The 22,690-nt window shown below is 32.2% G+C and overlaps 1 protein-coding gene across 1 annotated transcript in view; it reads left to right on the top strand.

Moving 5' to 3' along the window:
• The window catches only part of LOC121117763 (tetraspanin-9), a 194,707-nt gene that overhangs the window by 137,265 nt on the left and 34,752 nt on the right, over nucleotides 1–22,690 (top strand). Inside the window, exon 3 of the mRNA XM_040712255.2 lies at nucleotides 22,133–22,331. Coding sequence (XP_040568189.1) covers nucleotides 22,266–22,331 — 66 coding nt within the window. The 5' untranslated portion in view covers nucleotides 22,133–22,265. The remainder of the gene's footprint in view (nucleotides 1–22,132; nucleotides 22,332–22,690) is intronic.

The raw sequence follows: 22,690 nt of genomic DNA, 5'->3' as shown, positions 1-22,690 counted from the left end.
GACAAATTTTTGATTAGACAAAAGCAATCTAAAGTTAAAGTTTATGGTAAGACACTTGTTTTCTCTCAAAAATTATAACATTTAAGTTTTTTATACAAGGCGAATTTTTTCTAATAGTGATGACGATATAAATGACACAGATTTAGGAATCTATGTATGAGGGATTTAAAGGTATTTTAAGTAGGAGCTCAAAATCTTTACAAAGTCACTTTTTAAACATCATAAGGAAAAGATAAATCGTAAAAACATTAAAGCGACTGATTATGTAACGCTTGCATTATCTATAATAACTAGAATGTGCACTCAGTAGTGCACAAAACCTCTGCCTAAAGCCAAATTGAGCTATATATGTAGTATTAGATCCAATACTAATTTCTGTTTCACTCTTATATATTTATTTTATACTCTTTATTCATCAAACTACACGTTATCACTCATTATAAAAGATACTTATAAAGAAGGAATACAATAAACAAAAAGAGTACAATAATAAATGATAAACGGCTTAATGTGCAGATAGAAGGCATCCTCTCTATACCGCACTACATGTATCTCAATATATTCCAAAGCTATGGTCGATTATCCATGTTTTAAGTTTTGTATTACCTTGACCTCTCAAAATTTAATGGCCTCTTACTATATATTATATCACCTTCGTACTAAGTTTAATCAAAATCGACCCGTCACTTTTGCTCTAATCCCTGTCACTAACAAACAAACAGGGACAAAAATGAATTGAAGTTTATATTATGAAACAATTATAGTGGGCTTTCCCGGGAAAACGGGATCCCGGAAGAAAAGCCCTAGTAGGTGCATAGACATATGGTAGATATGTATAAACATAGAACATAGTAATACACAAAAGAATTCAACCTTAGTCATATTACTTTTATTGACTCAATATATGAACGTACTTATGTTACATAAGATATCTATATCCAAAGCATAGAAATAAAAAGTTTGTGAGCTCCAAAATCATTGGAATGCAAAGGGAGAATTTAAATTCTTTTTTTCTTTATACAAAATACATAATTTGTTACTTATAGGTAGGGAAGACCAGAGGGAGTTGTCTTGGATTCAACTACATGGAGCTATATCCACTTCGGTCTCCCTAATTTGAACGATTCTGATACTGATTCCTTATTCATACCATGTGTACAAAAAATTACATGAACAAATAAAGAAATAATTTAATTTCTTTAATATTTAACTTTTTATTAAATAAGGCTTAAGGGGAATAGATACCAATATATCAATTATGATTATAATTAGTTGTTAATAATTTGAAAATAAAATTATTTAAAAATTTAGTTCCTCTCCGTTCTCAGGAGTCAATTTATTCCTGGTTGGCTCATATATATTCATTTTCAATGGATGGACCTGATTATGTAGATTTATTATTATTGCTTTTATTTTATGTTAAAACTAAATAAAAAATAATTTCATCGGGGTCCTCTACAGGAAGGATCCCCTATTCTTAAACTTAGTTTAATCTATACTATGATCCTCTCTTCCTCTTATTGTTGGACCATTTGAAAGTATAAAACTAGATTTTTTTTTTTTTGCATAATAAATATTTGTAAGTGGAATCGCCATTATTGAGCCCATTCTCATACTTCAAGAAAGACCGATCCTTGCCAATTCTTGTTATAACTGAAAACATATTGAAATGTAAAAAACACAATAAAATATTGAGTGGAGTGGTAGTTCCCAACTACTGTGGGCCTCTACCCAAAATGCGAACATGAAAATAATGCCATGGGCCCTATAGTTCATTTTGAGACAAATTTGAATATTATATATAACACGTGGGAAAATATACTCAAACAATTATATCCCTAAGTTCCCTAAGTTACTCAACACAACGTTTGAGCCAGAAGTAAACATGTTTGATTCCTGTTTTGTTTTAGTCTTACTGCCGCTGATGCTCCTCCCACCAGTATTATCAAATTAGCCTATTTCAAAATGGGCGATTTTTTTTCTCACTTTATAGATTTTTTTAAGAATACCATGCCAATGGTGGTCAAGGCTGCTAGACGGAAGTTCAAGAGGTTTGAGAGAGGTCATTCTTTACTGAAAAAAACATCAACAAATTGTAAGGAGGGTTATATGAGTCTTTTTAAATACTTCAAACATCATGGTAACCTAGGGATTTTCTTCTCCACGTAAGAATTTACCCAACTGTACGAATAAATCATCTATAATTTATCATCGCATTATATTGCAGTTTGTTGTACAAAAAAATGAATGTATAGGTATAAGATGTCTAAAGAATTTGAATATTTTCTTGAATTTTTGTTTTAAAATAGGGCCGCTATATTGGGAAAACTGGGAACTACATGCATTGTGTAAATTGAATTTTTCGACGGAAATACGATTTTCTCATAATGTGTAAAAAAAATGAGATCCTGTCAGGCTTTGAATTGATGGAGGGAGCCTTAATGGCATCAAACAGCCCCTATATCAATGAAGAATCATCTCTAATATTTAGATAAAGGGTGGTCCATTGAAATCTGACACTTAAGAATAAAATAATTAATTAAGGTTGAGTGATTAAAATTAATTCATATTGCATTATTTTAAAGCATAAACAATAAGTTACAAAATAAAACAAACCTGAGCTCTCAAGCTTAAGTACAAGTCCAGAAAATGACAATTGAACGTAATCGACGAATTTCCATTACCGCAATCCAAGCAATTAAGCGTCTCCAGGACAAGGGTCCAAACGTTGAAAAGGAAGAAATGCTTTGTCAAAGAGGCCAAACTAGACCAGAAGGACTTAAATTTAACAATCCAGGCCGATTTGCTCTAGTCCATGAGGGCCCATGCAAGAGATCTTGGGATTTCCGCCAGTCCAATCCTATCAAAAAGTGGGTGGAAAGAGCCTTGTGAGGCTGGATAGGCCACTTTTGACACCAGTAATAAATTAAACCCAAATTATCCGTTATAAAGCTCTTTTGAGTTCTTTTATAACACTTTTGGCTCCCCTACAGCCATGATGCCAACCCCCTCAACTACACCCTTTGGATATCGTCGATGTGAAGGCCTACAGTGTCCGTCATCCAAACACCGAAGCACTTAAAGCCACTGGGACGCAGTGACAGAGCACTACATCTGCATAGGGTGCCAGGCCTTCTGCCACTTCCTGGAAGGCATCATTAATGTTTAAGAGAGCTCAGTCAGACATCTATTTATAGTATTAACTATGTTGAAATTCTACTTTGAATTAATAAATGATATCTTGTTGAAGTTTAAAATTCAAAGTGCTTGGATTTTAATATACCACTTGGTATAAGATAAGCAGGTTAATAATAAAATACATTTCGAATATATTTTCAAACAGAAAAAGATATTTCTAAATTTGACCAAAAACTGGCGATCACCATAACCATAATGAAGATCGTTAAGTATAACCAAATGCGAGAAGTTTAAATGACAATACACTTACGATTGGCGTTACTTTATTATCTTGATCCATCCTCTATATTTTAACGTTCGGGTCATCAATTTCATGATATATTTTTTGGTTCACAAAATTGTATACTCTCATCTATTATATAATTATTAATCTGTTTATCGATATAGGATGTGCTACTGAGTAAAATCTATGTACATATAGAGATATCCAGAATCGTATATTTACTTGTGTTAGATTTCAGTCTTAAGATTATGACTTTTAAAGGACCGAACTAATTCGGTCCTTTAAAAAAGTTCGGCCTGAATTGTTGATGACGTCATATAATGTTGCATAAATCATACTTTCATAGTGTGATAGGGGAGAATATCGATTCATAGATTAAGACCAAAAAAATCTGCTCAATACTATTACCTACAACTTTCTCCTATTTGCGACTCTGTATAGTTATAAAAAATCAATCCGGTTTTAATTATTTTATTTAGAAAAACCACACCCATTTTTTTATTGCACATAACACCAGATGTGATTGGATCAATTTTATTCCTCTGCCACTATTCTCTGTGGAGTTATTTGCGTTATAAGAATTATGCAAATTTCAAATGAATTGAAAAAATATTATTTGTATAGGTATTATAAATTGAAAAAATGGGCTCATTTTCATAAAATGCAACAATAAAAAATGAAAGCGCTAAATTATAATATTTTTAATTTGAAAAGATATATGTCAAACCATTTTAGTTTTACAACTTGATTGCTACGCATCATAATAAGGGAAACTATGTTGCCTCACCCTGTATATTATAGACTTTTTTTATTTATCACGAAAACCCCATAAAGCGACTCAGGCTCTGTAGCACAAGCAAATGTCCTTTTTTTAAGAACTAATTAAGTTCTTCTTCACAATAAGAGCATGTATAATGTACATATATCTACGAATCACAATGTATTTTCAAAATTTACGACATGGAATAAAAATAAATATAAAAAAATCCTTTTATTTTTTCTTTATTTTTCTTTTTGGGAAATGACAAGAGGAAATGTTGGGATTTGAGTTTACAATAAGAGAGTATTTGGTTTCCTCATTTCTTATTCTTCAATTGACATAACATTATGTAAATAAAAGCTCTATTTATGTACATAAATATCTATATATATATGTTTGTATATATACAAATGAATGAAAGGAACCCGTCACGCCAAAAATTTTGCATCAATTGAAAAATGAAGTTAATGTATTATTTCTCTACATTTCAGGTCAAAGGAAAAAATAAAAATTATCCCGTTGGGTATAAAGAAAAAATTACCATATAAAAGAAAATAGTTTAATAAACTGTCAGTCAAATAGCATCTACGATTCATATCTCAACCTTTCTTTCTTATAAAAAAAAAGGAGGGGAGACGAAATAACTTGTAATTACCCTATTATGTCTTTTTGCCAACTACAAGAATATTCTACATTTAATCATAAGGATAATTTTACCATTTATCACGATATAATGGTGGTTAGGAGTGTCGTATCCGTCCTTATTTATTCGGTTTAGTCAGGTCCTAGGATCAATTCAATCAGTCCTTAGGACAGTGACCAGAAGATTTGTCCAGGAATTTTTTGAACAACTTTACTAAATGAATTCAACAGGCCCTTCTCAAAATCAATCATTGAGGATTCCGGTTCCATAGTTTCATTTAAATCCTTCAACACCAGGAGAAGGTACCGGTATGTCTTGTGTAGTTTAGATGGAAGTAACACAAAAAGTGGAGATATACATAACGTCCCTTACTGTAAAAAGCTGATAGTATATGCTTCGGCCGCATTTGAAAGTTCTGTTACTAGACCAATGTTTGTAATTAGTGAGGTATAAAATCTTACTTTCTGCTCCAAAAATTAATATACGATCCTCATCGAATTGCTCACTGTCGAATAGCAAGAAGTTATCTACATTGACTAGTAACGTATATTCGAGAATCAATGCAAAAACGCAACTTTAAGTGAAGGCTACGCAATTTTAAACCTTAAATATATATATGAGGACAAAAATTCTGCAGGGTTAAAGTTCCTAGGGCGAAAATTTCTGAGCGAAACATACTAGAACTCCTTAGGAATATCAGACCTAGGAACAGGTCCTTGTGACTGTTAGTTCTTGGGACCAGTCATTGTATTTTTTCTTACAAGTATCAATGATTTATTAAGCCAAACAAGATATATGGGATATGTAATATGAGTATTGCACTTATTTTGCAAAAAATATTCATAGCTTTATTATAATACAATATAATAGGAAAATATATTATTTTTACTTAGTTATATAATTTATTCTATTATACATCAGAATAATTAAAAATAGGAAAAAAACCCTCAATGATGTTTCGAGCGATCGAGTTTACCTTTTTTAACCAACATTCTAAAGGACTGTTCCCAAAGACAGATAAGACCAATGGGGCATCTACATATTTTTATTATAAGGGGGGGGGGTGCTTATTTTTTTTGCAAACATTACATAACGGAATAATAAAAAGGAAAAGCACCTTAAAGACGTAACGAGGGATCGATTTTCATACTTTAAGGACAAGAAGGGGGAATTGATGGGACTATGCAGCGTTCCTCAGTCTTAAATAAGGACCGACACAACACTAGCGTTTAATGTTCAACGTTCAGAACACTAGTTCAATATTATTTGGAGAAGAGTGTAGACTGATGAACACCTACTGACCAAAAAGTATATAAATCTTTAGGTAAATGTTGCCTTACCGCCATCAGTAATTCATAATATTGTTTTTTTCAGCCTTCAATACGTTTACTCTAGCACAAAAATTGCTACTGTATTTTGTTGTCAGTTGTTGATTTTCCACTTCTTTTCCCATTATCCGTGTTCTGTATGTTGATTGGTTGAATTTGTATTAGCTCTTATTCCACCAACAGAATATGAGCCATTTTTTCTGTTTCTTTTTGTAGTAAGGTTGTGATACATAATAAAAGGATTGATGTGTGAGAGATGCAATGAAGATTGCCTTGACATGCCAAAGACTGTAAAACGTAAAATGTTTTCAATGACGTCATGTTAGCTCTTTTTTTGATAATTATATAGAGTGTGGCAAAATACTTTTGTATTTTATAATGCGACGCAATTAGACTGTAGAAGTAGTAACCGGGTACACGTGGTTTCATTATTAAGAAAATTACCATTTTTTTAAATTGCCGTTGAAAATAAATATTGCCAAAAATGATTTGATAGAATATTTAATATAATTAAACCTATTGCAATTTAGCTCCTAGGTTTCCATTTGTTTGTGCAATTTCTAATAGCTAAAAAACTATTTTTTCAATAAATTTTCATGATTTGAAAATAGAAAAATTCTTTGAGCGCAAATAGCTTAACAGATAATAGCACTAGAGAGTTAAAATTGGTGCCATCAGATATGCAATAATTTAAATTAGTGCAGTTTGTTCAAATAAAGTAATTTAAAACGGATTTATTCCGAAAAAACGAACATTTTAAAGACCTTTACGGAATCGTCAATTACTAATAATTAAATCAACTAATCATTTACATTTATTAAAAGAGATATTGATTATTCAATTTGGTATCTTTTTGAATAATATATTTAAAACTCCAAAATATTTGAATGAAAAGTTATTTAAAGAGAAACAAAAAAAATGAAACAATCACCAGGTATTAAAATACTGAATTTCGATGTATTAACAGCGGGAACGTCACATATATGAAATGATTTTAAAAACTGTGTAAATGTGTGCTATTATTATAAACAAAAAGGGATTTTTTTGTAGTTTATAAAACTTATTTTATTGTCTTTTGAAAATGGCATAGCCAAACGGGGGGGGCTGGGGAGAAGACCTATTATGCTTTTACCAAGTCAATAATTTCTTGTCACAGTTGCCCTTGGTTTTTTTTTTAAAGCAGTTGTCGATGCTTTCCCTCAAATCCTTCAAATACCTTCTTACAGTCCAACTATTCACATTCAGTAACCGAGTACACGTGGTTTCATTATTAAGAACGTACGTTAGCCGTACTCTGGGAGCTCCTTCATGATCTCCTCAACACGTTCTTGGGTGTGGAGAAAATCAGAGAGCCTTTGCCTTTTCGCCTCCATGCTAACAGCTGTTGATTTTTGAAAGTTTTATTTATTGCTACTTATTCGGAATAGTCTCTAGAACCATTTGAAAAAGGAATATGACCTCTTACATTGATTGCTATTCATTTCTTCTTTAGTTTCCCCTTAATAACTAACAAACATGGATACAAATTAATATACATATGTAATGTGTATACATGTATCTAATTCCATCTCTTTCATTATATAGTGGGTACAGCTACAGAGCCCATCATCATTTGATAGATAATCCTTTCAAAGCACGTACAACACATCATGAAACTCAATATTAAAAAAATGAAGTCTACATTCATATTATAACAAAAAGTATTCGTTAGTCACGAAATCACGTTTAAGATATATATAATTGTATTTCATATCTCGTACATTATATTAGTATTTCACGCCAATCAAGAACTCATTTTTCATTAAATATATATTTATTATATTAGCATTATTGTATTTATAGCCGAAAACATATGCTTAGATCAACAGACGCTTCTTTAATACGTCCTTGCAAAATGATAAAAATTGCACATATTTACAAAAAAAATGTAATAAAGTGTTAGGTATACAGGGTGCATAAATTAGGTGTACTCTCTTGGGGGAATACACAAGCGCTTAGGCAGCTGATTTTTTCTTTATAAATATTTAAACTTGTACAAGTTGGAAAAAAATGGAATCAATTGACGAATTTGTCGTTCCAAATATCCGGAAAAGGCACGCAGCCCTCATTGGAAACTGTACCGGGAGCGACAACATAAAAATAAGTCAAACTCTGAGACTCAGTCATTCGTTCGCTAGGTTTGAAGGGAATTTGAGGCCTCTGAAGGTGATTTTGAGGCAAAAACAATACGAGCTCAGGTCAAAGTTCGAAGTAGTAGCATCTGAACGCAGGAATTCGTTCCCAGAATCTAACAAATAATCAATGAGGACCCACGAAAGTCCATCAGGGAAGAAGTTGGCCGGCTAGAGTCGCACACAAATTACATATGACAGGTCATAGCAGGACACGGATCCCCACAATTTAAGTTTATGAAGTCGACAAGGCAACATTGACGACTTCACCAGCCGGATCTGAATCGGATTGATTTTTATGTGAGTGGGGGTGGGGAGGGGATTGAACAACACAAAACCCGAACCCAGGCAACACCAAATACAAGCTTATCAGTCGGATCAAACATGAATTCCAGGATTTGCCAACGTACCAAGTGACGAAGGGTTTTCTGTGCTTTCAACCTTGTATAGAGACTACAATTGAGATTGCAGTTGAAGATTTTATTGAACAAAATTAATCCCGTCAAGCTTTCAGAATCTGGTTTTATTTATTTACCTAAATATTGGTTGGAGAGAAAATAGTGTGAGAAAATAATCATTTGTGCGGCACAGATAGGTTGTGTACCCTGTATATACCAGGTATATCATTGTTTGTTTAAAAAAGATAGCCGTTTACAGAAAAGCCCAGACTCTCTTTTTGTTGTTTACGTTATATTCAAAACATTAGTGTTTATTATCATGTGGCAAGAAACAACCAAAGTGAGGATTACAAACTTCCTTACAACCCAGAATGTCTCCTAATGCAGTTATTGCAGTCAAATGTGGCTCAAATGCAACCGTCTACCGTGCCAAGGAGCGCCTGGATAAGCCGCCAGGTGTGGTACTCCAATAAAACGGACTACTAAAACTGTAGCTAAAGCCTTGAAAGAGCAGCTGGATCTCTTCATGACTGTTAATGGCCAAGGACGTCAATGTCTCAAAATCCACGGTGTGAAGGGGGACATTAAAGAGGGGGATTGTGTCTCACTATCACCCCAAAAAATACCACTTTTAACAGCAGAGATGTTGAAAAAGTGTACCTTCTGTTCAGTTCCAGTTGTTGTTTTGTTGTTTTTTGGTTAACTCTTTGGATCCCCAATCCCCAGATCTGAATCCCCCAGATGATAGTATCTGGTGGGAAATATAGTATCAGGCCTACAAAATCTGACACTCAAATGTGGAGGCACTAAAGTGCTCTATCAATAAGTAGTGGGTTGCCATGTCAGAGGCCTACATCAAAAGCACCTGCAACAAATTCCTCCTAGAAGCCTTTATTGTTCATTTTAGTCTCAAAACTTTTGCTCAACCTGGTAAGAAGTGACATAAGAGTGACTCGTTTCGTCCTATAAGAGTCTTTTATAAACGCTAATCAAAGATGATCCTCCTCTATAGGAAAATATATTTTTTTTCTAGGTCAAGCAATTTACAGTATGTAATTTTCATAAAAGAAATAAAGATGAGATAAGTTCTAATTATAACACATCTATAAACACCTTATTATGTTCATGAGAGGATTGGTCGGACATGTCGCTGCTATTATTATTATAAGAACAAAATAATGTTAATCCTATTTATGATGGGTTCTTGCTTTCACTCTAGAGATGACCATGGGATCAAGTGTTTATAATCCATTTAAAAACACACTTTAAATGATCCCCCAAAATATGTTTTCTGCTCCCTCTAGTAGAAGATGAATTCAGGGAACCTTTTTTTTTAAAAAGAAGAGATTTATTTCATTTCGTTTCGTGTTTTTCTATGTATTGTAATGGAGATAAACTGTGCTAAAAGCAAGGTAATTGCCTCGTGATAAATTATTTGGAATGAAATATACATTAGGGCGGTTCGTTTTTCAACTTTTTTTGAATTTTGATTAAACTAGTGGGGAAAAGTTGTGATTTGGTATGAAAATTACCGTTGCAAAATTTCATTATCGTACGAGGTCATCTTTAGTTAGCACATCTTGATCAAATTATGAAAAAATCTGCGTATAACGCGCATAATTTTTTTATTTTATTCTTTCTTTTTGCTTCATAAGGTAGCTTTAGAAAAATACTTTTCTAATATTTTGTATAAGTTAGAATAATTAATTAATACAAATTAATGATTAATACTATATTTTAATTTTTATGGACAAAATAAAGAATATTAGTCTCCTTTCAAACTTTGAATTAGATGTGCTACTAAAGATGATATTCTAGGGCAATGAAATTTTGCATAAGTTATTATCTTATCATATCACAACATATCGAGCTAGTTGCAATCAAAATTTTAAAAAAGTTGGAAAAGACACCGTCCTAATATATAGAAGCATATATAATATATACCTACATTGCTAAGCCGGCCGTAAATTGGAATTTAAGCTTACATATTATGTGGAAAGGATAAAGTTGCTTTTTTTTTTTTTGCTGTATTGAGATATGAATAAGCTTAAATGTGGGTATTTATGTGTGAATGTGCATTCTTTAGTATCTCAAATTGGTTGAATGATCATTGATTCTGTCCAGATGTGAAATAAGACTCGTATTAAAAAAATAATGGGAACACTGAGATGACGTATAACTCTTTAAAACAAGGGGAAGGAAGGAGCTTTTGTTCAGTTGGTCTCCTTCATTTTCTTCTAGCTTTTCTTTCGCCCATTTAAACACGAATCCAGTGATGCTAATCGGGAGTATTTGGGCATGTTAAAAAAGAAACCGAAAATCAAAATGGTAACCCATCGAAGGGAACACCTTAAGCATCATGACATTCCATTACCTCAGCTATAAATAGCGGAGATGAGGGGAGATGGAAATACAAAGGTACATAGGAGATAATTACTCGAATGTCGATCCTTATTTCTAGTCTGAGTCAAACAAGGACTTACAATTAAAACTCCGTCACAAATCCTCAAGGTTACTCTCCGTATTTCATGTGCACATGATGTGAACATGGGCTGGAATTATTCAAATGTCGATCCTCAATTCTACTACGATTAAAACAAAGACTTACACTTATAAATCTTGGGATAAATCTCATTACTACTGAATCATTCATAAGTAGAGAAGGTATTTTTGAAGGGAAAAACTTAGTTTATTGCAAGTTTAATAGAAGATTATACCATAACGTGTGTACAACTGGTGTATGACTTCCACCACGCTTTTGTTATTGACGTTATAGTAAATGAGTGGTTGCGTGTTTTGTCAAAATCTGCTCTTCTTACCTAGCAGTCCGTACGATACATTAAATATAAAATTCCAGCAACAGTGATGTCATAGACTATGAGTGGTTGCATGTTTTGTCAAAATCTGCTTATCTTGCCCAGCAGTTGGTACAATACATCAGATTAAAAATTATAGCAAGCCTGATTACGTGATGGTCTAACCTTGTATTTCTATTAACCTTGGTTTAGGGGTTAAAAAGGAAAAACGGCTGTTTTGTGCGAACTTTCTTTTAATTCTTGAATAGATTGTGATGGTGTTAACTTCTTGTGCTGAAGTAAGTATTCTCACCTAAAAAAAAAAATTATATAAAAGGCAGCTAAATTCAGTAATAGGATAACCCATACTCCACACTTCCACTTAATCCTATCCTAACACAAAAGTTGAACCACACCTTCCTTAGTTATGCATAGAATTGACATTTTTGTTAGGAAAAAAAAGAGTGCAGGAGATAAAATAAATTACTGCTATGAGGAGGATATCCTTCTATAATTAAAATAGCATTAGAGTAGGAAAAATATTATAGTTATATTTAAATTCATATATTTATCTTTTAATAAGTATTTTTCAAAGAATTGACAACAAAGATTGACGATAATGCTTATTTCAGAGTGAGAAGTTAACTCCACGACGACCTATTAAAAAATGAACAAAAAAGAGGAAAGAGCACACGTAACGACAGTTTTTCTTTTTCTAATTTTTAAAGGTAGCCTTTTATTATAAACATATCAACTCTAGTTATGATGTCACAATTAAGGTAAGGCTGAAGCAACTCTAGTGAAATGAGGGAAGAAATACATTGACACTCAAGGACAAGACTTCAAAAGTTTTGATCAATAAAAGACTACAAATTGAAACACAACTATATTGTGGAGTTATAAATGGCTTATTATTAATTGAGAGAAAAGCTGATTATATTTGGGTTTAAAAGAGAATTAGAATGGATTCTATTTCGTCATGTAATTAAGATTCCTACTTCAACATGACCACCTTCAGCATCAATTACAGACTTTACACGTCGCCGGAAGGCCTTGCAGAAGTTGATAACACACTTCTCAGGCAAGTTGTCCCACGAAGCCACTATGGTATTCTTCAGTGTGTCCACATTTGGGGTGTTTAGTTTATATTGGTTTCCCTTTCATAATTGCCTCACACAGCAAAGTCCAGCGGGTTCACATCTGGAGAGAAAAAGGCCGCATCTATTTGCCCCTTTACATCTCCAGCCTTCTAGCCTTCAAAGACTCTATCAGAAGGCGGCGTAGGGTCCTCGTGTATGAAGAAAATCCCGAGACGCCCCTCACAGTCCTCTCGATGGTTCTACCAACTATGGCGAAGTCTTTGACAATGAGTTTCATCGATTTGGTGGGATCGACCTTCATCGACTTCTCCAAGCTGGACAAGAACTCTGTATCACTCTTAAAATTTTGCCCTGCACTTCTTGCTTTCCTGGAGTGGTCTTCTCCATCATTCTTCATATTGGCCACCTTGAAACCCAGGCTCCTGGAGCACTTCATAGTGGCCATAATCGTTTCTACCTTGACTTCAGCATCTAGGAGTTTTGAGATGCACTGCCTTTTGGCTTTTTACTCACTCATTATGACGAAATGTGTATAGTAGCTTGTTTATGTACAAAGGATGGCTGAATGTCAATAAATATTCACTAAACCTTCCTATATTAATGCAAAAATTGACATTAATTAACAGTCCACTTTTTGCTGCCTAACCCAGCTTACTTTCACTAGCACCCAACCTCTTATAAAAAAGAACACACAACTATTGATAGAATTAGAATAAAATAAATGTAGAAAAACACCGTCAATAATTTATGATTTTTTACCCATAAAAACATCTAAATAATAAATGAACATCATAAATTTTTGAAGAGGCGTGCTTATTTGGTTGGAATGGTTGAAATATTGCTGAATGAGCAAAAAAAATGTTACCATTCAAACAAAATTCTTTTTTTCTTTTATTAAAGAGAATGGATTTCAATTCTCTTTAGAGGCATGGGTAAGAATAGCAGAGCAACCCACTCCTTCTCTTCCCTTCCGTTTTTTGATTGAATACAACCACTTATTAAAAAAATAGTTTCTAGCATTTTCATTTATAATAAACACTCGGAGCAAATTTTCCCAAAATAATTATATATTATTACTGTGTATTGGTTAATATTAAAATTGGATTCGATTTAAAATTATCGAGTTGGAGTTCAATATAAATAAACAAGAGAAGTTAGATTGATTATGTTATTTCAAAAAGTTGATGCATCAGTTCTGATAATTCAATAATTATGATTGTTGAATATTCTAGACTTTAATACTATATTCATCAAGGTTAATATGAAGGGTAATGAGTATATCTGCTAGATTGTAAATAATCTGTTTCTCTGCTTATGAACTATTTTTCCAGCAGATGACAAGAACCTCTAACTAGTAACTGAAGTTACGGGTTTTAATAAATATCTCATGGTTAACTTAATACGGTTAGAAAAAGCTTATTTTCCTTCAGTGTTCCATCACTCTAGCAAGTTATTTAATCGATAGATAAAGGTCAATTCTAAATAATATTGATTCTTAAATTAAGAATGGTTTTTATCAACTGTAAGAGTGTGACGGGCCTTAGAAATAGTTATAACATAAGTAATTATTTTAATTTATGAGCCATGGCACAATTCCTATCCTTTTTTATGAATACTTAGATAGAAAATATTTGTAAATTTGACACCTTCAGTATCTTTTATATTGAATAGTGGTTTATAAATTTGTAGTGTGCAGGAATAATTAAATATTTCTAAATATCGAAAATAAATAACTAGAGAGGACTTGATTACTCAATACTCATATAAATATTTTGAGTTTATGTGGTTTGAGTTCAAACTATGTTGAGTTTTCCTAAAGATATTTTGATCAAGTTCTAGTAATTTACAAATAAAATCGTTTATACATAGGTCGAGTATTTTTCGTGTTCGAGAAGTACTCGAATCCAACTCTTGTTAATATTAATTACTACTCATGTAACGCAACTCCAATAATTGTGCTGATTGTGATTTTTTTTAAAGCCTAATAAGCATATATATATATTTTTTTAATTATGACAAAAAAACAAAAAATTAACCTAATGAAATGTAATTCCTTAACATTTATGACATGGCTAAAAAATAACAGGAAAAACGGAACAAAACGACACTAAAAATTACAAGTATTTTTTGTTTATTTTTTTAATTATATAGCTATTTATTCTTCTAAACATAATATTCGAAACACAGAGGTTGTAATAGGGTTAAAAATACAAATGAAGAAAACAATTAAAACACTCACTAACATTCAATAGATGAAACAGATGAAAGGTTGAGTTTGTGTATTATAATTATTTCCCCTCTTGGAATATAAATATAATATATATTACACTTGTATTTTAATTATTGAAGAACATATCCTACATTTTATCAAACGAATAAAGAAGAAATAAATTAATAACGACATCGACAAAACGAAACGACAAATAAGGCAGGAGGGAAATAAAAACCGATTTATCTGATTGGCAAGCTATCACGAGACTGTAGAGGAGAGAGTATCTCGACCCAGTTCTCATTAAAGCTTTAAAATAAGTAGCGAAACGAGGACCCACGTGATCCATAGCTAAAAAAAGTATTACTAAACACAAACTTTTTTTGTACTTTAGAAGTACTGTTTAGTTACTATTTCAAGATCTAATTAGGAGTTATCTAATATATTTTACTTTTAAGAAGATGCTCATTCGAGGTCTGGAAGACGAACTTAGTTTAGCTAGAGAATATTTTTATCAGATGAACCTTTGTTAAACCACGAATTTGTTAATTAATGTAAAAATAAATACGAGTATTTTATAATTAGACTATGGAGTCCAAGTCAAGTCTCGACTCCAAGTTACCACCTCTCACAATAATTGACCGTTGCGTCTTAAATTATTCATTTATTGTTATGCTATATTTAATAACAATGAATTAATCATAATTGTATTATTCAAAGCTTCTCTTCGGTGGGATATTCAAAAAAAGTACAAATCAAAGAATAACACAATTTATATCTTTCCTCAGAGTAATTTTAGAGTGTGAGGCGATGATTTATCCTCTCCAGTTCCTCTTTTTCGACTTGTTGGTGATGACTGTTGACGTAGTGTGACGATATCGTAGCCATATCTCTCTTGAATCGGTGAATGAATTTTTCATGACCAATCTCCATTTCACTTTATCGATCTCCGTGTCCGTTCTATTCAGCTTTTGGAGTCGTTTAGAAACTAAAAAAATATTAAAATTCAAATATTTAAAAATTCGAATTAATGACCATTGTTGGAGACATTTGCCTTAACCTCGAGTTCTTTAGCGATTACACATTCCAAATTTGTTGGAATGGGTTTCCTGTTGCCTCTGCATGAATAAATTATATTCCTCACTTACTGATGATGGCCTCAACCTTAAGATCCTTAGAAAGATTCGGATCCGTGGCCACTACCCAATCAGTTTTTGAGGAAGTGACTTCTAGATTGTCTTTTATTTTTTGTGCAGACATTAGTACTAAAGGATAAATCTTATCACATTCGTAGAGAATGATTTTATTGCTATAGAATGTGCAATTTATGCTCTCATCTTGATAATTCTACCTATTTGCATAAATGGATAAGGTAGCGATTCTGTGACGGAGACATTTTTGCTTAATTGAAGTACAAGGTTTTTTTTAAAAGTGTTTTTGAATCGATGTCAGACTTTGGGAGACCTAATCTGTCCAACTGTTTGGTTACTAGTTTTTCTGCTGAGATTTCTCCCTGACCTAGTTGTTCCTTCCTTATCTGTCTATTTCTAATTGACTCGAGAGATTAAAAAAAGGAGTTGGTGGCCCAAACCGTATATTTACAATGAAATTACACACCATAATATTATCTTGCGATGAAAATAATCATAATAATATTGCATACGATTATGTTACTTCACGATGATATTGCTCACAATTATAATGTATACCACAATTTTACCACGCAACACACATTTAAATCACACTTAATTATATTTAAATTCATATGTTTTAATTTTGTTATATATTTTTAAAACAATATACAACAAAGATAGACGAGAATTCTTACTTCAGGGTTGAAAGGTTAAGACTATAACAACTTATTTTCTATTCTTACCCCTGGAGCATATGCGACGACACAGCCGCCCCAAGGTCAAAGAAGCTCCAATTTAATGCACCAACCCGGACTTATAGTATATACCCCAGAAGTTAAGGTATATTCCATATGAAAATGCAATCCTCACATTTTTAGAAAATAAAATAAAATCCCAAAAGGAACACTTATATAAAATACTTAAAACAAACACCACTTCAAAACCAAAACATAAATATAAACACACCACAATGAAAATAAGAGCATCTCTTAAAGGAAAAGTCAACACACATAATGTCATTTCACGACAGTTCAGGATTACCGTCAAAATCACAAACTTCTATAAAACATCGCCAAAACGACCAGTAACAATAATTCTATTAATAAAAAATAAAATGTATTTCTTGTTGAATTGCAGATCTTGACTAAAGCCCATATATCTCTCCACATGCTTTCTAGAGCATTATATCTCGTTATACGATGTACAGGAGATTCTAATTCATCTTTACACAACCTGCATGAGTCATCCTCCACCAAGCCTATCCTTTTTAGATGTTTCTTCAAGGGAATATGACCAGTCACAAAACTTAAAACCTTTTTAATTGATGTTCTATATTATTATTATATATTTTCCATCCCTCAAAAAGACAAGGAAAAAAATACTTTTTTGCCGACAACTTGGATCACCTTGACACTCGTTCAACTAGACATAATTAATTTTTTTCTCACTTCAGTTTTTACTGTGACCAGTGGGACTTCCTTTGTATATTTTTCAGTCATTTTACATCCCATTTTAGCTAGTGCATCCACATATTCATTGCCCGTATTATTGTTATGGCCCTTTGCCCACGACATGTTTAAAGAACCTTTCATTTTGCCAATCTCAGCCAATATCCTTTCTTGCTTTATAGTAAGGGCTCCTCTTTTTTTTGACAGGCAATCTATGGCAGCCATACTAACAGTATGAAAAACCACTGGACAGCCTGAATGATTTTCCATCCCAACAAGAGCTTGCTGTGCTTGAAAAATTCCTTGTTACTCCGACTAAAAAACACTGTGTGATACCAGTTTGAATTTCCACAACCGTCAAGAATAGATTCGTTGCCACACAAAAATACAACGGCAATACCTAATTTTTGATCCATCAGTGAACACATTTATACATCGAGGATTTGCAAAAGTCTCTTCCTTCATAGTCCCAAATGAAAGACAGTTATAAGGTTAATGATTTATTTTTTCAATGGGTGTTTCAAATTAGTGGAGTATTTTATCTAAATCTTGTTGGAGGAGGGTTTGTCCTCCTTTTGTTCTTGACTGTGCAACCCATTATTGGAACATCATCCATAATTCTTAATCTATTTGTCAGTGCATTTTTTTTTATAAAGGTTCCATATTAAAAATAATCTCCATTGATTTTGATGGTGTTGATCGCATTGCTCTACACATCAAGAGACAGGCAATTCTATTGACCCTTTGAAACTAAGTGATGTTTCCCTATTTTCCTATTATCCAAGGTGCCCATATTACTGCGCCATAACATACCAATGATTCCAATCATGCCTCTCGAATCCATTTGACGTATATAGGCCGGAAGCCCCATTGGCAACCAACTAAGTTTCTTGCAGCAAATAATACCTTCTTGGTTTTTTTGACGATATGATCAACATGAGGACGGCAATTTATTAAATGATGAACAAAAAAGGACTACACCCAACAACCGTTTTTACTTTTAAAATCACTAAACTTAGTTTTTTTATTTACAAAAATGCCTTTTTTTTTAGATACATCCATAAAAGAAACAAGCTGCTATTCGCAAGACAAAAGATGCATCACAAAACCTTTCCTCCAAAAAGAAACAGTAAAAAGAGCTAAAAATCAATTTGATATTTAGCTAATTCTTCACCATCATAGAATTATTATTTTATAATTATTTGCTGATAATTGTTCACTGCTTAACAAGAGCTAATTGAAATTCAACTAATCAATTTAAAAAGGGAAAAGAAGCAGAAGAATCGACAAATGACTACAAAATACAAATGAATTTTTTTGTAAGCAAAGTAACACAATAACATGAACAGCCCAAGTAATTTGCGTCATAGAATAGATATACCAGTTTGGTCGAGATTCTCTGTGCTACAAACTATTATAACATTATTAAAAGGGACTTGAATGAAAACCCGTACTACAGCAAAATCCCTAATAATCGAATATCGACTAAACAGAGTATTATCATTATATATTTTACCTTTTCCTCAGCTGAATTTATGGCTCAAGCAAAAGATTTTAGACCTATTGTTGCCTAAATATACCAAACTGATACCCCTTTGACGCCTCTGTTTTTAACAACTAATGGACGTGCCCCACAGTTTGAAAAGAAATGTGTTATAATACTAATTTACTCAACGCAGGTTGACTGAAATGTTGGTTGGCTAACATAGTGAAAAACATTTGTCAGAATATGCTTTATTTATTCAATGTAGTTACGTTGAATAAATAAAACGATAACAATAGTATAAATTCCAATTCCATTTTTAAAGTAAGATTTCCCTATAGTCTCAAAATAGGCCTCAGTTGGAGGGATTACCCTTGATTTTTTTTAAAGTCTGCAAGCAGAACCAGATCTGGAGAATACATTGAAAGGGAAACAATTTGTAGCCTAATCCAAGCAATTTTGCCATGGTTTTCATTAATTTATAACACGGTGGACTGTCATGATGAAACAGTACATTTTCTTCTTCAAATTGGGATTTTTTTTTCATCATTCCATCCTTTAAACGTTCAAACAATCTTATGTAATAATTGGTGTTGATATTTTGGTCTCTTTCTACGTAATTAATCAATATTATACCATGTAAATCCTGGAATACTGATGCCATAACCTTATCAGTCGACTGTTGCATCTTTCCATACTTTGGAGTCTTTTCATCGCGTACAGTCCTCTCGGTGCACCGTCGATTGTGTTCAGTAGTGTATCGTTGGACATAGAATACATCCATAGTCATATTTTGCCAGAAATTCGTATTTATTATTGTTGCTGAATTTTGCTAAAATTGCCTCCTAATCATGAACATTGAACACGTTGTTGTCTTTGATCAATTTGGAGCTCCTGCAAACCCCATTATAAACACAGCTTTCACATTTCCAAATATTCATGCACGATATGTCCAACACGTTCCTTTGATATATGCAGATTTTCGCCAATCAACTCCACTCTACGATCATTCAAAATTAATTTGTGGACTCTTTCATGTTTTTCGTAGGAAATTGCCTCTTTAAAATGATTTAATGACATCTCTGTATCAGCGTATGAACTTTTTAGCAAGTATAATACTCTTAGTCAAAGGAATGAACTTACTTATTCCCATAAAATTTATTACATTTAATTATAGGAGGTGACTCATTCTGTCATATTATTTCCCCAGAAACATAAAATTAATAGTTTTTTTAATGACTGATATTAGCCCATTGGAAAGGGCTTTATTCTTCATTCATGCGTGAAATTTATGTACATATAAAAGACTCCAGAGAAGATTTTTATATTCCATTAATGACCTCCATTTAAAGTTCTTCAACTTGTAATTGAGTTTTTTTTTTCTTTTTGGAATGAATAAAATCTAAATACATACTAAAAAATCTTTTTAATGTCTCTTAGTTTTTACTTTCTAACGATTGTGTATCGTGTAATGATATTGTCATTTGCATAAGTACATTTTATATAATTACATCTGGGCATATTCCTTATCCTCAAGAAAAAAGTGACTTCTAGGGGAAAAAGAATCGAACTATTTTACGAAATAATCTATTGAAATTTAATTGAAAAACTGTCGAATCCCATTTAGATAACATTTATAATATTAAAAGAAATTGTGGGTTTTTTATAAGAGAGAGTTGCAAAATGTAATATTCAATTATTGTCAAAATATATAATACATGAAATAAAGCAATTAGACAGTTTCATTGACATTGATGGATTATGATGCCTCTCCAAAGTATAATTTTGAATTTAATAAAGAATTAATCAAAAACCACTCCTTTTAAATGAAATTATAGATACTCTTTGATTTTTGTGTTGAGAAAATGGTTTACTTTGCGTATTTCAATATATATATATTGTTAAAAATAGTATCTACAGGATATTTTTACCAATTTATATTAACTGACAATTGGATAAATACATATTGATGACGTCATGTCCAATTTGAATTAGCATAAAATGTAATAAGACGCCCTGAGCTTTAGATACACACGCTTGTTGCTAACATTTTTATTTCATACATCAAGTAGTCACGCAGTTCTTAGATATTAAGCGCACACTCAAAAATGAGGCGTCGATAGACAAACTTTACTTTAATTATATAATACTAATTGTAAATAGTACTTGGCATTGATCAGATTTTTTATGTTCCCACGAACAGACAAGCTCTGTTTTAATTTATGAGCATACTCACACGTACTTACACAATACTTAGATGTTCTCTCCTCAATAATAAAAGAATATTAATAACAGCTTAAGAAAAAAAAATATTGACATGATGAGCCAGGGGGTGCTTCAATCTAGAGACTAAAGTTTGTTAGTCACCAGGATTACGCCAAAAGTTACTCATCGATTTTGATCAAACTAAGTACGAATATTATTTATGGTCACAGTAAGAGGCCATTGAACTTGAGAAGTAATGGTCAAAGGTCACGGGCGATGTAACACAAATCGCACAAGAATCATTATCGATCATAACTTTCGAACAAATTGAGATACATAACTCAATTTGATTTTAAGTTGAGGTTTTTTACCTAAAAAAATATATATATTATACATTTTTAAATCAATTTACACCAAAGATAGGCGAGATTTTTTTTTTTTTTTGTGAAAAATAATTCACACCCACAACTTATTAAATAAAGAGCAGACGCATCAACCGTTTTTCCTTTTCTAATCGCTATACTTAGACTTTTCTTTACACACATCCTACATTTACTTAGTGTTCATTCATAAAAGCAAACAAAATAAATTTTAACATACCCGCGTTTATATTTTATTCAAATCTTAACAAATACACTTATGAATTATGATAAACATAAGAAACCAATAACAAAAGTAAACAGAAACTTTGCTCTTGTTTTAGGGCACACGCTTGGTATATTTCATTTATGCGACTAGATTATTATTTTTTATTTGACAAATATGTATATAATTTACATCAGGGTGGACTATATACTTATAGTACACGTTGGATGCTATATACACCCGCCTACAATATTTCATTAATACGACTACATTGTTATTTCTTAGATCCAAATATGTATGTTTATTATATTCATCATGAAGCACCCGCTGACTTGTTCCTATACATTTAGACAGACAGACAGAAAGACAAACTTTGCTTTATTAATATATATGTATATAAGATGCAAAGTTCTATTATTTTATTTAATTTGATAAATTAAATTTCTTTTGCAGATTGACATAAATCCAAAAGGATTTTGGGGCTAAAGGAGGAAAAGTTAAAAAGAATGCTGTCCATTTGAGAGATTATCCACTCTTTCTAACGTCAAACCCAATCCATTTATCGCAGCATATCTTCACAAACACCATGATTACGGACTGCCTTCCAAGCTCTTTCAAGTACTTTTTATCCTCGATCAATTTAATATTCTGTGTAAGTATTTCAAATTAGGAAGAACAATAAATATTAACCTAGTAGAGTTTACAACCATACATATGTTTGTTTGTTCTAACAAAGGCTAAATAACCAATTCTTATTGCTATGTAGTAAAGAGGGATGCAATAAAATAAAAACCTGATGGCAGATGTTGTCATCCATTAAATAAATGTAATCAACAAATAAAATGTGTACATAAATCCAATATCGAGAAAAACAAAGACATATATGTATGTATTTAAGAATAGTGAGGCAGTTGAGGAGAGAAATAGGCCTTACTCAACCACGTATGTAGCTTCCTTACAGTCATTGAGAAATTATATCCATTATTTATGCATATCTGTCATTTGATTTGT

This window comes from Lepeophtheirus salmonis, chromosome 5 (genome assembly GCF_016086655.4).
Source record: "Lepeophtheirus salmonis chromosome 5, UVic_Lsal_1.4, whole genome shotgun sequence".
NCBI classification, from domain to species: Eukaryota; Metazoa; Arthropoda; class Copepoda; order Siphonostomatoida; family Caligidae; genus Lepeophtheirus; species Lepeophtheirus salmonis.
Note: the sequence above shows the minus strand (reverse complement) of the source record. Positions and strands in the feature narration are given on the sequence as shown.